The sequence below is a fragment of the Pecten maximus genome, chromosome 7 (genome assembly GCF_902652985.1).
Source record: "Pecten maximus chromosome 7, xPecMax1.1, whole genome shotgun sequence".
Classification (NCBI taxonomy): Eukaryota; Metazoa; Mollusca; class Bivalvia; order Pectinida; family Pectinidae; genus Pecten; species Pecten maximus.
The window spans coordinates 26,926,838-26,941,496 of NC_047021.1; the positions used below are offsets into that span (position 1 = coordinate 26,926,838).

At 38.8% G+C, this 14,659-nt stretch overlaps 1 protein-coding gene across 3 annotated transcripts in view; it reads left to right on the forward strand.

Moving 5' to 3' along the window:
* The first annotated feature begins 264 nt into the window (after positions 1-264).
* The window catches only part of LOC117330418 (tyrosine-protein phosphatase non-receptor type 12-like), a 43,592-nt gene continuing 29,197 nt past the window's right edge, over positions 265-14,659 (forward strand). For all 3 annotated transcript variants that reach the window (XR_004533341.1, XM_033888692.1, XM_033888693.1), the window contains exons 1-7: positions 265-477; positions 2,070-2,178; positions 5,484-5,557; positions 7,729-7,863; positions 9,909-9,980; positions 11,093-11,304; positions 11,486-11,552. Coding sequence is in view for 2 of the 3 variants with exons in the window: in XM_033888692.1 (XP_033744583.1) it covers positions 364-477; positions 2,070-2,178; positions 5,484-5,557; positions 7,729-7,863; positions 9,909-9,980; positions 11,093-11,304; positions 11,486-11,552 (783 nt within the window). In the remaining variant the exon portion in view is untranslated. The remainder of the gene's footprint in view (positions 478-2,069; positions 2,179-5,483; positions 5,558-7,728; positions 7,864-9,908; positions 9,981-11,092; positions 11,305-11,485; positions 11,553-14,659) is intronic.

Consider the following 14,659-nt stretch of genomic DNA (forward strand, 5'->3'; position numbering starts at 1 on the left):
GATGTAGTAATGTGTTTTAGCTTTATATAGTTCTAGTATGGGAGCTATAATGGACAGGTAAACATAGACAAATGCCATGTCCGTACACATGGTTTTAAGGTACGGTGTACGTCCGAGGTAAATGTTGTATGTTTTAGTACTCTAAAGTCACGATTTCCTGCAATAAATAGATACACATGTATAGATACCGGAAGTATAATACACACACATGATATATGCTGATATTGTGTGTGTGTATATATATATGGTAGTCTAAAATTACACTATACCGACAAACAGGAACACAAAAGATACAAGTCACGTGATTAGAAATTACTTCCTTATCGAGGGAAATGTTGTGAGGTTTTGTGGTTTTGTTACGCGATGGAGGATAGACTGATACAGCTTCAAACCAACTTAAATAAGTTCATCAACCATGTGGACGATCTCACGAATGAGGAGGACCCGGCAGGGAATGGCTTCCACCGGGAGTATAGGGTAGGTGACAGGTACCACTGACCCAGGTAAACAGGTCAGTTTGTATACACTGGTATACTGGACCGTGGTCACCGGACGTAGTATATATGTACCAGTATATGACAACCCAAACCAACAGTAAACAAAATATAATTGGTAAAAATTGGGTACTAAACACCAACACATGCAGTTTGTCACAGGTGTATCATATTAACTTAGCATCCTGTTGCTAAATATAGAACAGAGACGAGCACGAAATGCCCCCCAATTGGTAAACAATTAATACGGTTTATACGAATTGTTTTATAGAAAATGTTTAATTTCCATCCATCAGAAAATATTATTTACTTAATAACTGCATACAGAGCTACGTTCATTTACTTCTTTGACAGATGCAATAGACTGGCTATATAAAAATAAAACTGTCCCTCAGAGTACTCCTACAATGTTAGAGGTTTTACACGGCGAGATACTTATGACAGGCGCCGTGTAACCTCGTCGCAGTCGGCAAAATAATATCCGATAGAAAAAGAGCCGACCAACGGCCTCTTATGTTATAGGAGTATCCCTCAGAGATGTACTTGTTATCACAGCTAATCACACACGTTTGTTTAAATTTGTATATCTAATCTTTATTTAATCCAGGTCTGCATCACATATCGATCATGATACGGTTAAAAAACCATACCCCACAGGTGATACCTGACACTACACAGATATAACATGATACCTGACACCACACAGGTTTAACATGATACTTGACACCACACACAGGTATAACATGATACCTGACACCACACAGGTTTAACATGATACTTGACACCACACACAGGTATAACATGATACCTGACACCACACAGGTTTAACATGATACCTGACACCACACACAGGTATAACATGATACCTGACACCACACAGGTATAACATGATACCTGACACCACACACAGGTATAACATGATACCTGACACCACACAGGTATAACATGATACCTACCACCACACACAGGTATAACATGATACCTGACACCACACACAGGTATAACATGATACCTGACACCACACACAGGTATAACATGATACCTGACACCACACACAGGTATAACATGATACCCGACACCACACACAGGTATAACATGATACCCGACACCACACACAGGTATAACATGATACCTGACACCACACACAGGTATAACATGATACCTGACACCACACACAGGTATAACATGATACCTGACACCACACACAGGTATAACATGATACCCGACACCACATACAGGTATAACATGATACCTGACACCACACATCAACACATCATTCTGAATTTTGTCAATTGAAATTTCTCCATGGTTCTTTTTCCCATTTCAATTACAACAAGTTTCTCCCTGATAAAAAGGAAAACAATTAAGAATTACATTGATCCATTAAAGATCATTCAGTGTTGAGCCGATGTTGATTTTCCATAAAATACTGTTTAATCAATATTTCAATACTGCCTGAATGGTTACTAGGTGAAGGAGAAAGTGCCATTTTATGATTTATATCTGAATCATATGATAGCGTATTACATCAGTTTCTTTTTGAAGACTTTTTACATATTCATGATTTTGTTTCAGGATCTACGTGAAAAGGCAGCACAAGACAAAGAGAAAAAAACTTTCCCTGCAGAGTATGGAAGGGAGCCTTTCAACATGAAGAAAAACAGATACAAGGACATCATTGCCTGTGAGTGTCTAGTTATCTGCACACTTTGTCCTCAGACGATGTTACTGTACAGACACACATAACATTGTATGTACAAGTTTTTGGAGACAGGGGCTCAGACATGTTTGTTTGTTTTTGTTTAACGTCCTATTAACAGCCAGGGTCATTTAAGGACGTGCCAGGTTTTGGAGGTGGAGGAAAGCCGGAGTACCCGGAGAAAAACCACCGGCCTACAGTCAGTACCTGGCAACTGCCCCACCTAGGTTTCGAAATCGCAACCCAGAGCTGGGGGCTTGGACATACATGTACAGATATTAAAGGGTTTTAGACACAAAAAGGTTAAAGTTGTCTATAGGTTGGTTTTCTGAAAAGCCAGTCAAATTACCTCACACTCCTGGGGTTGTGTATATACACGCTGAGATACAGGGCACAGCATGGGCCCATCTGGACAACTGACCTATATGCAAAATTTCATTCTGATTATGATAACGAGGTCGGTCAGCCTCCTACACAAGAGGTCGGTCAGCCTCCTACGTCACAGGTTCACTGCTGCGGAGATGATTGTGTAGCTAACGTTATAAACACCCAAATGTGTGTCGCATTAAATCACTATTTACACACTATATCTACCAAAGGTTTTGTGATGTGGGAATACTTTACATTAATATATTGGGTTACAACAGTGAATTGGTTACATGTACTCCAGTGATGATCCCGTTATTCATTAAACAACTGTATTAAATTCAACTTTATTCCGTAAGTTTTACAACTTATTGGATAAAATAGTATATAACATTAATGGACAAAGGCATCCACTCTTACATGATTTATAATTCAATAAGCTAATTTGTCAGATTTTGTTACAGGGAAACAGAGAAATAATCATTAAAAACGAATATATTCTAATTAAAATCTTATAAAAAATCTTTCCTTTAGTTTATTTGCTAGTGATAAATATTTTCCTAAATTGTTAAGTTCTTTTATATTTTCTACTTTGAGTAACTGAATACGTTTAAACATACTATAGTATTTAAAATGATAATCAAATCAATACGAATGTCTGCGTAACATATCACCACATCAAAAACATTTCCTTCATAACCTTCATAAAACATTCTTTAAGGAAATTGTCAAAAAAGGACGTTGTTTGAATACATTACTGTAAAATTGATCAGAACAGTAACTGATTTCTTCAAACATTTACCCAAGACTGACAGTTCAAAGTTACTGATTTAAATAAAGAATCCAAGGATCTTTAGTTTCCAACATGTCATCATAACATGCTTTGAGTAAAAAATTATCTGGACGCTTTAATTTCAACCAATATTTTAAAATTCTTGATTTAATATGTACAAAGGAAATCCTCAAAGTTCAATGTACAAAAAACCCATGTATCGTCTCAGATAAAAAAAAATCAGTTCTGTGATTACGTACTATCTAATTAAATTACATCAGGATGAGACAACTGTATTTCAAAGCTACTGCATTTTTATCAATTAAATCTTTATCTTGCAAAATTAAGAAATGGATATTTTTATGTTAATATTATGTCAGGAAAGGGTAAAACATGTTCTTAAAAGTGTACAAAATCTTATCAAATTATGCCAAAAATAAAGACTAGGAAAATTAATCACTGTAAAAAGACTGCACAAGTGAGATCATTTTGTCACCTCACTGTATAGTGATATTTACATCTCTGAGTAGACCTATAGTGTATATGCCATTGTTTGAGTTTTTAAAATAAAAAAAAAATAAAAAGATGACATGTGATATTAGTAAATTACCAAGGTTATGATATTGTCCGCTGGTCTACTATTTTGATTATACAATTACAGACATGAGGTGTGGAAAGAAAATCTAAACATGTAAGATGATAAAATCAGGACATTCACTGTCATTGCTTTCAATGTTTACAAAATAATATGGGGCTCTTTGAAGTTTCCCTCTATAAATGCATATAATGAGGCAGATTCTAGCCTAGTGATACTGGTGAGGTGAACCAGATGACGCGTCGGACCACGTGACCACCTAGCTCATTAAATTTTTCAGCCAGCAGCAATATCCCCCTACTGGCCTTAAATAGATAAACAGCTTTGTAAGGCGAAGTAAAACCTGTGTCAGCCAACATTTATGGGGTCGGGCTAACAAAATGGAAAAATACCCTATGTGTCCAAAACCCTTTAACAGCGGGCATCACCGGACGCCTCATCGCTTCATGACAATTTCTACATCACAATCCATTGCATTTGCAAGGAAACTTAAACAATTTGATTTAGAAGATCCTATGCTTAATTCATACATATATACATTGCTAATATCATCATGAACTGACCACTGGCTACTTTTCTTAAGACATGACCACTGTGGCCACTTACCATGGTAGTGATTTGGCTGAGGTGAAAATGTGTGTACCATTGTTATTCACAGTCCCATTTTCCAAGACCAAATATATGATCATACTTTGTTTAGCTTGAAATGAGGGAGTGTTTCTCACTAAAATTATGTTTCCCATATCCAGAGTTATTGCCCTTTATTAGCTCACCGGTTACTTAACTTTTTTAGCACCAAAATCCACTTTAAAGTTTTTGGGATCAGTTTTTGGAAAGCTTCTAAGTCCAAAAGTATATACCTCACACCCTTCTAATTTGGTTTATACAATTATTAGAAGGCTAGAAGTGATGTTATAGCAAAATCATGCAGAAAAATTGTGATTTTTTCGCATTTTACCATTTTGTGGACTTAACTTTTTTGGCGCCAAAACTCACTTTAAAGTTTTGGGGATAAGTCCAAAGGTGTACACCTCACACCCTTCTAATTTGGTTTATGCATTCATTAGAGGTCCAGGAGTGATGTTATGTTATTTTTTCATGCAGAAAAAAATGGGTTTTTTTTGGCATTTTACCATTTAGTGGACTTAATTTTTTTGGCACAAAAACCATCTTTAAAGATTTTTGGTGTAAGTTTTGGAAAGCTTGCAATTGTAAGTCCACATCCTTCTTATTTGGTTTATACATCCATTAGAGGTCTAGGAGCGATTTATGTGATGTACAATTTCAAAATGACATGCTTATACATACATAGAAAATGAATGCATACATAGTGTGATTGATGCCGCCGGTGAGCTTTCGAATCATTGATTGTACTTGTTAAATTGTCTTGTCCTACTGTTGTCATCATTACTATTTGAATTGTTTACATTATGTGTACATATATTTTAAACTTAATAATCATTTTCTGTTATTTCTACTTCAATAGATATGCCCTTTTAAAAATTTTCTTTTGTTGTCAGCATGTATATTGAAATTATGTATAAACTTTATTGACAGTTGACTACTCCCGAGTGATACTGCAGGAAACCGGTGTGGATGGATCAGATTACATCAACGCTAACCTCATCCAGGTACATCACTTACACACAATAACACCCGAATATCATCCAGGTACATCACTTACACACAATAACACCCGAATATCATCCAGGTACATCACTTACACACAATAACACCCTAATAACATCCAGGTATGTCACACACAATAATACCCTAATAAAATCCAGGTACATCACTTACACACAATAACACCCTAATAACATCCAGGTACATCACTTACACACAAAAACACCCTAATAACATCCAGGTACGTAACTTACACACAATAACACCCGAATATCATCCAGGTACATCACTTACACACAATAACACCCTAATAACATCCAGGTACATCACTTACACACAATAACACCCGAATATCATCCAGGTACATCACTTACACACAATAACACCCTAATAACATCCAGGTATGTCACACACAATAATACCCTAATAAAATCCAGGTACATCACTTACACACAATAACACCCTAATAACATCCAGGTACATCACTTACACACAATAACACCCGAATATCATCCAGGTACATCACTTACACACAATAACACCCGAATATCATCCAGGTACATCACTTACACACAATAACACCCTAATAACATCCAGGTACATCACTTACACACAATAACACCCGAATATCATCCAGGTACATCACTTACACACAATAACACCCTAATAACATCCAGGTATGTCACACACAATAATACCCTAATAAAATCCAGGTACATCACTTACACACAATAACACCCTAATAACATCCAGGTACATCACTACACACAAAACACCCTAACTCAAGCGTACGTAACTTACACACTAATAACATCCAGTCTCCTTACACACAAAAACACCCTAATAACATCCAGGTACGTAACTTACACACAATAACACCCTAATAACATCCAGGTACGTAACTTACACACAATAACACCCTAATAACATCCAGGTACATCACTTACACACAATAACACCCTAATAACATCCAGGTACATCACTTACACACAATAACACCCTAATAACATCCAGGTATGTCACACACAATAATACCCTAATAAAATCCAGGTACATCACTTACACACAATAACACCCTAATAACATCCAGGTACATCACTTACACACAAAAACACCCTAATAACATCCAGGTACGTAACTTACACAAAATAACACCCTAATAACATCCAGGTACATCACTTACACACAATTACACCCTAATAACATCCAGGTATGTCACTTACACATAATAACACCCTTATAACATCCAGGTACCTCTCCTACACACAATAACAGCCATTTTCTAATAACATTCATACAACTGAACATTTCATGTAAAGATTATAAAATCTATACCAACAAAAGATTCTTCCACATGAAAATGTAACTGAATGTTGGAGTTTGTTTAAGTGATCTAGCTAGGTAATCCATTTAAATGTATTAAAATTTTGTTGTACTTCTTTTGCACATTCTGAAATTGCTTTTCATTGCAAAAAAATAAATTTAGAAGTTTTTGTTATCTTAAGATTCATCCAAACTGTTGAAAAATTTTGAACTGTCTAATTTGAGGAATTTTCTTGTAGTCATTGAAGCCATAATTCAGTTGCTTTCTTTTTAATGTAGACAAATTGAGATGTGAAGTTTTCACTAGAGATATCTGACTAAAGCTATATTCATGATAGAATAAAAAGGCCAGCATCATCATATTGGACCAGTAGCATGCTAGGATAAAAGGCTACAAAGTTTGTTCAAATAAACAACCTTAACCTTCGATTCATTTAAGACCACAGGTTAAAGGTGTATAAATATTCAAACAACTTTTTCTCAGTAAGAGGCCTGGAAGTGTGACATGGAAAATACCTTTATGTGTATTACTGTTTTCCTCCATGTAATCCAAGTTTTCTGAATCATAGTTAAGTGAACAAAATTGTTGATGTAATACAGGAAATCTGTGATGGCATAATATGTATCAATAATGATGTGGCCTAGTATAAATATGTCAGCAAATGGTGCCTTTTGGGTAGTCAGAGCTGAAATTATGTAATTAGATATGATAGAAAAATTCTTTCATTTTTTGATGCATGGATATAGGGTCCAAGACAAAAATTATGAAATGTTTTCTTTGTTTTATTTTCAGGGTTGTATTATTTAATTGTAGTGTATGGATATTTTTATTATGAATTTCTTTATTTGATAGGACCCCTATAATAATGACGGCTACATCGCAACCCAGGGTCCACTGCCTCACACTGTAGATGACTTCTGGAGGATGATCATGGAAAAAAAGGTCAAGGTGGTCATTATGGCCTGTAAGCTGGTAGAGGGTAACAAGGTGAGTCCACCACAGCTTTGTACCCTGGTAGAGGGTAACAAGGTGAGTCCACCACAGCTTTGTACCCTGGTAGAGGGTAACAAGGTGAGTCCACCACAGCATCATACTCCGGTAGAGGGTAACAAGGTGAGTCAATCACAGCTTTGTACCCTGGTAGAGGGTAACAAGGTGAGTCCACCACAGCTTTGTACCCTGGTAGAGGGTAACAAGGTGCGCCCACCACAGCATCATACCCTGGTAGAAGGTAACAAGGTGAGTCCACCACAGCTTTGTACCCTGGTAGAGGGTAACAAGGTGAGCCCACCACAGCTTTGTACCCTGGTAGAGGGTAACAAGGTGCGCCCACCACAGCATCATACCCTGGTAGAGGGTAACAAGGTGAGTCCACAACAGCTTTGTACCCTGGTAGAGGGTAACAAGGTGAGCCCACCACAGCATCATACCCTGGTAGAGGGTAACAAGGTGAGTCCACAACAGCTTTGTACCCTGGTAGAAGGTAACAAGGTGAGTCCATCACAGCTTCATACCCTGGTAGAGGGTAACAAGGTGAGTCCACCACAGCTTTGTACCCTGGTAGAGGGTAACAAGGTGAGTCCAGCACAGCTTTGTACACTGGTAGAGGGTAACAAGGTGAGTCCAGCACAGCATCATACCCTGGTAGAGGGTAACAAGGTGAGTCCATCACAGCATCATACCCTGGTAGAGGGTAACAAGGTGAGTCCACAACAGCATCATACCCTGGTAGAGGGTAACAAGGTGAGTCCACCATGGCTTCGTACCCTGGTAGAGGGTAACAAGGTGAGTCCACAACAGCTTTGTACCCTGGTAGAGGGTAACAAGGTGAGTCCACCACAGCATCATACCCTGGTAGAGGGTAACAAGGTGAGTCCACTACGGCTTCGTACCCTGGTAGAGGGTAACAAGGTGAGTCCATAACAGCTTTGTACCCTGGTAGAGGGTAACAAGGTGAGTCCAGCACAGCATCATACCCTGGTAGAGGGTAACAAGGTGAGTCCATCACAGCTTTGTACCCTGGTAGAGGGTAACAAGGTGAGTCCAGCACAGCTTTGTACCCTGGTAGAGGGTAACAAGGTGAGTCCAGCACAGCTTTGTACCCTGGTAGAGGGTAACAAGGTGAGTCCAGCACAGCTTTGTACCCTGGTAGAGGGTAACAAGGTGAGTCCACCACAGCATCATACCCTTGTAGAGGGTAACAAGGTGAGTCCACCACAGCATCATACCCTGGAAATTCCAGGAAATTGACAAGTAGGAAATTATACTTTTCTCCCTCCTGTACAGGGATAGAGTACATGTCTTTAACCTATATTATTGTATCTGTCTTTAACAATGCATCTTTGGCTGGCCTTGGAAGTTGATGTGAAGGATTATCAAGTAAACCTTATATATTCAATTTTGCAGCTGTTGTTTTGATTTGTAGCCTGCCAGATTGAAGTTTTAACTTCAAATTTTAATAATTGTCATAATTATATAAGTACCTGAATTGTAGTTCATCCTGTTTGTACAGTGACCTGTAATTGATGATCAGGGCAATTGAAATTGAGTCATATTGGTCTGCTGTGTGAGTAAAAACTTCCCTGTTTATATATATATATATATATATTTATCCTGCAACTGCCACCGCATTGTCGGAATACACCCACCGTATATATTTTTGCTGTATACGGCAGTGACGGAAAACAGCTGTATTTTGGAATCCTAGCACGCGCGTCAGTTCGACTGACCTACTTCAAAGTGAAACTACGTTTGAAAGGCGAACATATTTCTGTCATTTTTGACACCGTTTCACTTAAAAATGATTATTTTTGATGATTATTTTCATGACTGTTGCAGGATAAATAGAATACATGGTCAGTGTCTTAAAATATAAGCTGTATTTTTGGCTCGGGACAGAAAGACAAAAGTGGCTCGCCAAGGCTCGCCACTTTTGTCTTTCTTTACCCTCGCCAAAATACAGCTTATATTTTAAGACACTGACCATGTATTCTCTATATATATGGTTGACATGTTGTATAATTTTTTTTCAGAAAAAATGTGCGGTGTATTGGCCAGAGACTGTTGGAGAGGAGGAAAGTTACGGGAACGTCACTGTCAAAATGGTAAGATATTCTGAATGTTTGTTAGGGTACCAGTCAAAATGTTTAGATATTCTGAATGTATGTTAGTGTACCTGTCAAAATGGTAAGATATTCTGAATGTATGTTACTGTAAATCACTTATATTTCGCGTGGGATTTATTTTCGCGTTAATTCACGAGGAGAGTGAGTGGTGTCCATTTTGAATCCATCAAAATCTTTAGTTGATGAACAGACATTGCCATTAAAGTAATAATAGAATGATCGATTATATCAGAGTGTAATTTTATATCACAAAACACCAAAATTTCACACAAAAATCCCGTTGAACAGTAATATTGTAGTTGAACTTGAAATAAAATACCTTCTAGACGACAACTTAGTTAATTTAAGTGTAGTAGGTCCCGTCCCGAGGATCCCGGATGGTCACCCGGAAGACATCGTACTTTATTACCCGCGCTGTGTTCTATGTCAGCTTACATGTATGTCGTACTTCACATCGCTTGATTCTACATGTTTGTTCACTGTTTTCGTAATTGGGACCAGCAATTTATCTTGGGTTACTATTTTTTTTTTAATTGGCGATCTGTGGAATGGTCATGTCGGTGAAATAATGCAGAAACACTATATTTTAACGGGCGTGACACTTGTATATAGCCTAGAGGCGTATACAGGTACGGTACATACAATTCAGTATAGACAGGCATCAATATCACATGACTTTTCTTGTACTGTCACATGACTCTCATAAACAAAATGGCTACCAACATGGAAATATCGCCAACCTCATAACGTCATTTGCGAATTTAGTCATTTTGAGGTCAGAATTCGCGAAATTATGTATCGAATAAGTCGAATGAGGTGAGTTCGCAAAATTAAGTACTTGCGAAATATAAGTGATTTACAGTAGTGTACCTGTCAAAATGGTAAGATTTTCTGAATGTATGTTAGTGTACCGGTCAAAATGGTCAGATATTATGAATTTAATCCGAATATTTTTTAGCATTCCTGTCAAATTGGGTTATGTATAGGAGACAATGTGATGGCTATGACCTTTATATGATGGAAAAAACTGACTGCAATGACCTTGACCATTGATAATGATCCTGATGTACATAAGGCCTTGACCTTTGTAGACAAATGAAAGCGATATGAAGGAAGACTGTACAGTGCGTGTGTTCGAGGCATCCTATGGTGACCAGTTCCACAAGGTCACACAATACCACTACACAGGCTGGCCGGACCATGGTATCCCAGAGGACCGCGAAGTTATCCTCACCATGATTGCGAACATGCGAGATATTCGTGAAAATGACCCAGCAAAGGCCCCTATATTAGTCCACTGCAGGTAGGGTCAAAATCAGTGTGGGAAATCAATATAACATTTTAATTGAAGATCAGCAACACTTCAGAAAATAAATCAATATGCTACACAAATCTGTCAAAATAAACCAATACATGTTGTATCTTATCAGAAATGTTTTAATTTTCTTTTGCTTTGGATCATATCATTACTTTTTATTACCCAGTGCTGGCTGTGGAAGAACTGGAACAGTCTGTGCTATTGACTATGCCTGGGGGATTCTAAAGGGTGGGGTAAGTATAGGGAGGAGTGAGAAGGGGAATTATTTGTTCTGTTGACAGGGAGATTCTGAAGGGTGGGGTAAGTATAGGAAGGAGTGAGAAGGGGAATTATTTGTTCTGTTGACAGGGAGATTCTGATGGGAGGGGTAAGTATAGGGAGGAGTGAGAAAGGGAATTATTTGTACAGTTGACAGGGAGATTCTGATGGGAGGGGTAAGTATAGGGAGGAGTGAGAAAGGGAATTATTTGTACAGTTGACAGGGAGATTCTGATGGGAGGGGTAAGTATAGGGAGGAGTGAGAAAGGGAATTATTTGTACAGTTGACAGGGAGATTCTGAGGGGAGGGGTAAGTATAGGGAGGAGTGAAAAGGGGAATTATTTGTACAGTTGACAGGGAGATTCTAAAGGGTGGGGTAAGTATAGGGAGGAGTGAGAAGGGGAATTATTTGTTCTGTTGACAGGGAGATTCTGAGGGGAGGGGTAAGTATAGGGAGGAGTGAGAAGGGGAATTATTTGTACAGTTGACAGGGAGATTCTGAGGGGAGGGGTAAGTATAGGGAGGAGTGAGAAAGGGAATTATTTGTTCTGTTGACAGGGAGATTCTAAAGGGTGGGGTAAGTATAGGGAGGAGTGAGGAAGGGAATTATTTGTACAGTTGACAGGGAGATTCTAAAGGGTGGGGTAAGTATAGGGAGGAGTGAGGAAGGGAATTATTTGTACAGTTGACAGGGAGATTCTAAAGGGTGGGGTAAGTATAGGGAGGAGTGAGAAAGGGAATTATTTGTACAGTTGACAGGGAGATTCTAAAGGGTGGGGTAAGTATAGGGAGGAGTGAGAAAGGGAATTATTTGTACAGTTGACAGGGAGATTCTGAGGGGAGGGGTAAGTATAGGGAGGAGTGAGAAGGGGAATTATTTGTACAGTTGACAGGGAGATTCTGATGGGAGGGGTAAGTATAGGGAGGAGTGAGAAGGGGAATTATTTGTACAGTTGACCGGGAGATTCTAAAGGGTGGGGTAAGTATAGGGAGGAGTGAGGAAGGGAATTATTTGTACAGTTGACAGGGAGATTCTAAAGGGTGGGGTAAGTATAGGGAGGAGTGAGAAGGGGAATTATTTGTACAGTTGACAGGGAGATTCTAAAGGGTGGGGTAAGTATAGGGAGGAGTGAGAAAGGGAATTATTTGTACAGTTGACAGGGAGATTCTGAGGGGAGGGGTAAGTATAGGGAGGAGTGAAAAGGGGAATTATTTGTACAGTTGACAGGGAGATTCTAAAGGGTGGGGTAAGTATAGGGAGGAGTGAGAAGGGGAATTATTTGTACAGTTGACAGGGAGATTCTAAAGGGAGGGGTAAGTATAGGGAGGAGTGAGAAGGGGAATTATTTGTTCTGTTGACAGGGAGATTCTGAGGGGAGGGGTAAGTATAGGGAGGAGTGAGAAGGGGAATTATTTGTACAGTTGACAGGGAGATTCTGAGGGGAGGGGTAAGTATAGGGAGGAGTGAGAAGGGGAATTATTTGTACAGTTGACAGGGAGATTCTAAAGGGTGGGGTAAGTATAGGGAGGAGTGAGAAGGGGAATTATTTGTACAGTTGACAGGGAGATTCTAAAGGGAGGGGTAAGTATAGGGAGGAGTGAGAAGGGGAATTATTTGTTCTGTTGACAGGGAGATTCTGAGGGGAGGGGTAAGTATAGGGAGGAGTGAGAAGGGGAATTATTTGTACAGTTGACAGGGAGATTCTGAGGGGAGGGGTAAGTATAGGGAGGAGTGAGAAGGGGAATTATTTGTACAGTTGACAGGGAGATTCTGAGGGGAGGGGTAAGTATAGGGAGGAGTGAGAAGGGGAATTATTTGTACTTCTGCAAGATTACCATTCCATGAAAAAAAAAAAAAAAAATGTAGTCCATATTTTTAGCCCACCATCTGATGATTGCCCTGCGTCCGCCGTCCGTCCGCCGTCCGTCCGTCCGCCGTTCCTCTGTCCGTAAACAATTCTTGTTATCTCTATTTCTCAGAAAGTACAGAAGGGATCTTTCTCAAATTTCATACGTAGGTTCCCCTTGGTACCTTGTTATACATATTGCATTTTGAGACCAATCAGAAAACAACATGGCCGACAGGCAGCGATCTTGGATTTTGACAATTGAAGTTTGTTATCACTATTTCTCAGAAAGAACTGAACGGACCTTTCTCAAATTTCATATGTAGGTTCCCCTTGGTCCCTTTTTATGCATATTTCATTTTGGGACCAGTCGGAGAACAACATGGCCGACAGCCAGCCATCTTGGATTTTGACCATTGAATTTTGGTATCGCTATTTCTCAAAAAGTACAGAAGGGATCTTTCTTAAAAATATGTAGGTTCCCCATGGTCTCTTGTTTTGCATATCGCATTTTTGAACCATTCTGAAAACAACATGGCCGAGAGGCAGCCATCTTGGATTTTGGCAATTGATGTTTGTTATCGCTCTTTTACAGAAGGTACTGAAGGGATCTTTCTCAAATTTCATATGTAGATTCCCCTAGGTCCCTCATATTGCATTTTGGGTCCAATCTGAAAACAACATGGCCGACAGGCAGCCATCTTGGATTTTGGCAATTGTTGTTTGTTATTGCTATTTTACAGAAGGTATTGAAGGGATCTTTCTCAAATTTCAAATATAGGTTTCTCTTGGTGCCTAGTTATTCATATTGCATTTTGAGACTAATCAGAAAACAACATGGCAGACAGGCAGCCATCTTGGATTCTGACAATTGAAGTTTGTTATCGCTATTTCTCATAAAGTACTGAAGGGATCTTTTTGAAATTTCATATGAAGGTTCCCCTTGGTGCCTAGTTATGCATATTGTATTTACGAACCATTCGGAAAACAACATGGCCAACAGGCAACCATCTTTGATTTTGACCATTAAATTTTGGTATCGCTATTTCTCAGAAAGTACTGAAAGGATCTTTCTAAAATTTAATATGTAGGTTCCCCATGGTCTGTAGTTATGCATATCACATTTTGGAACCATTCTGAAAACAACATGGCCGAGAGGCAGCCATCTTGGATTTTGGCAATTGATGTTTGTTATCGCTATTTTACAGAAGGTACTGAAGGGATCTTTCTCAAA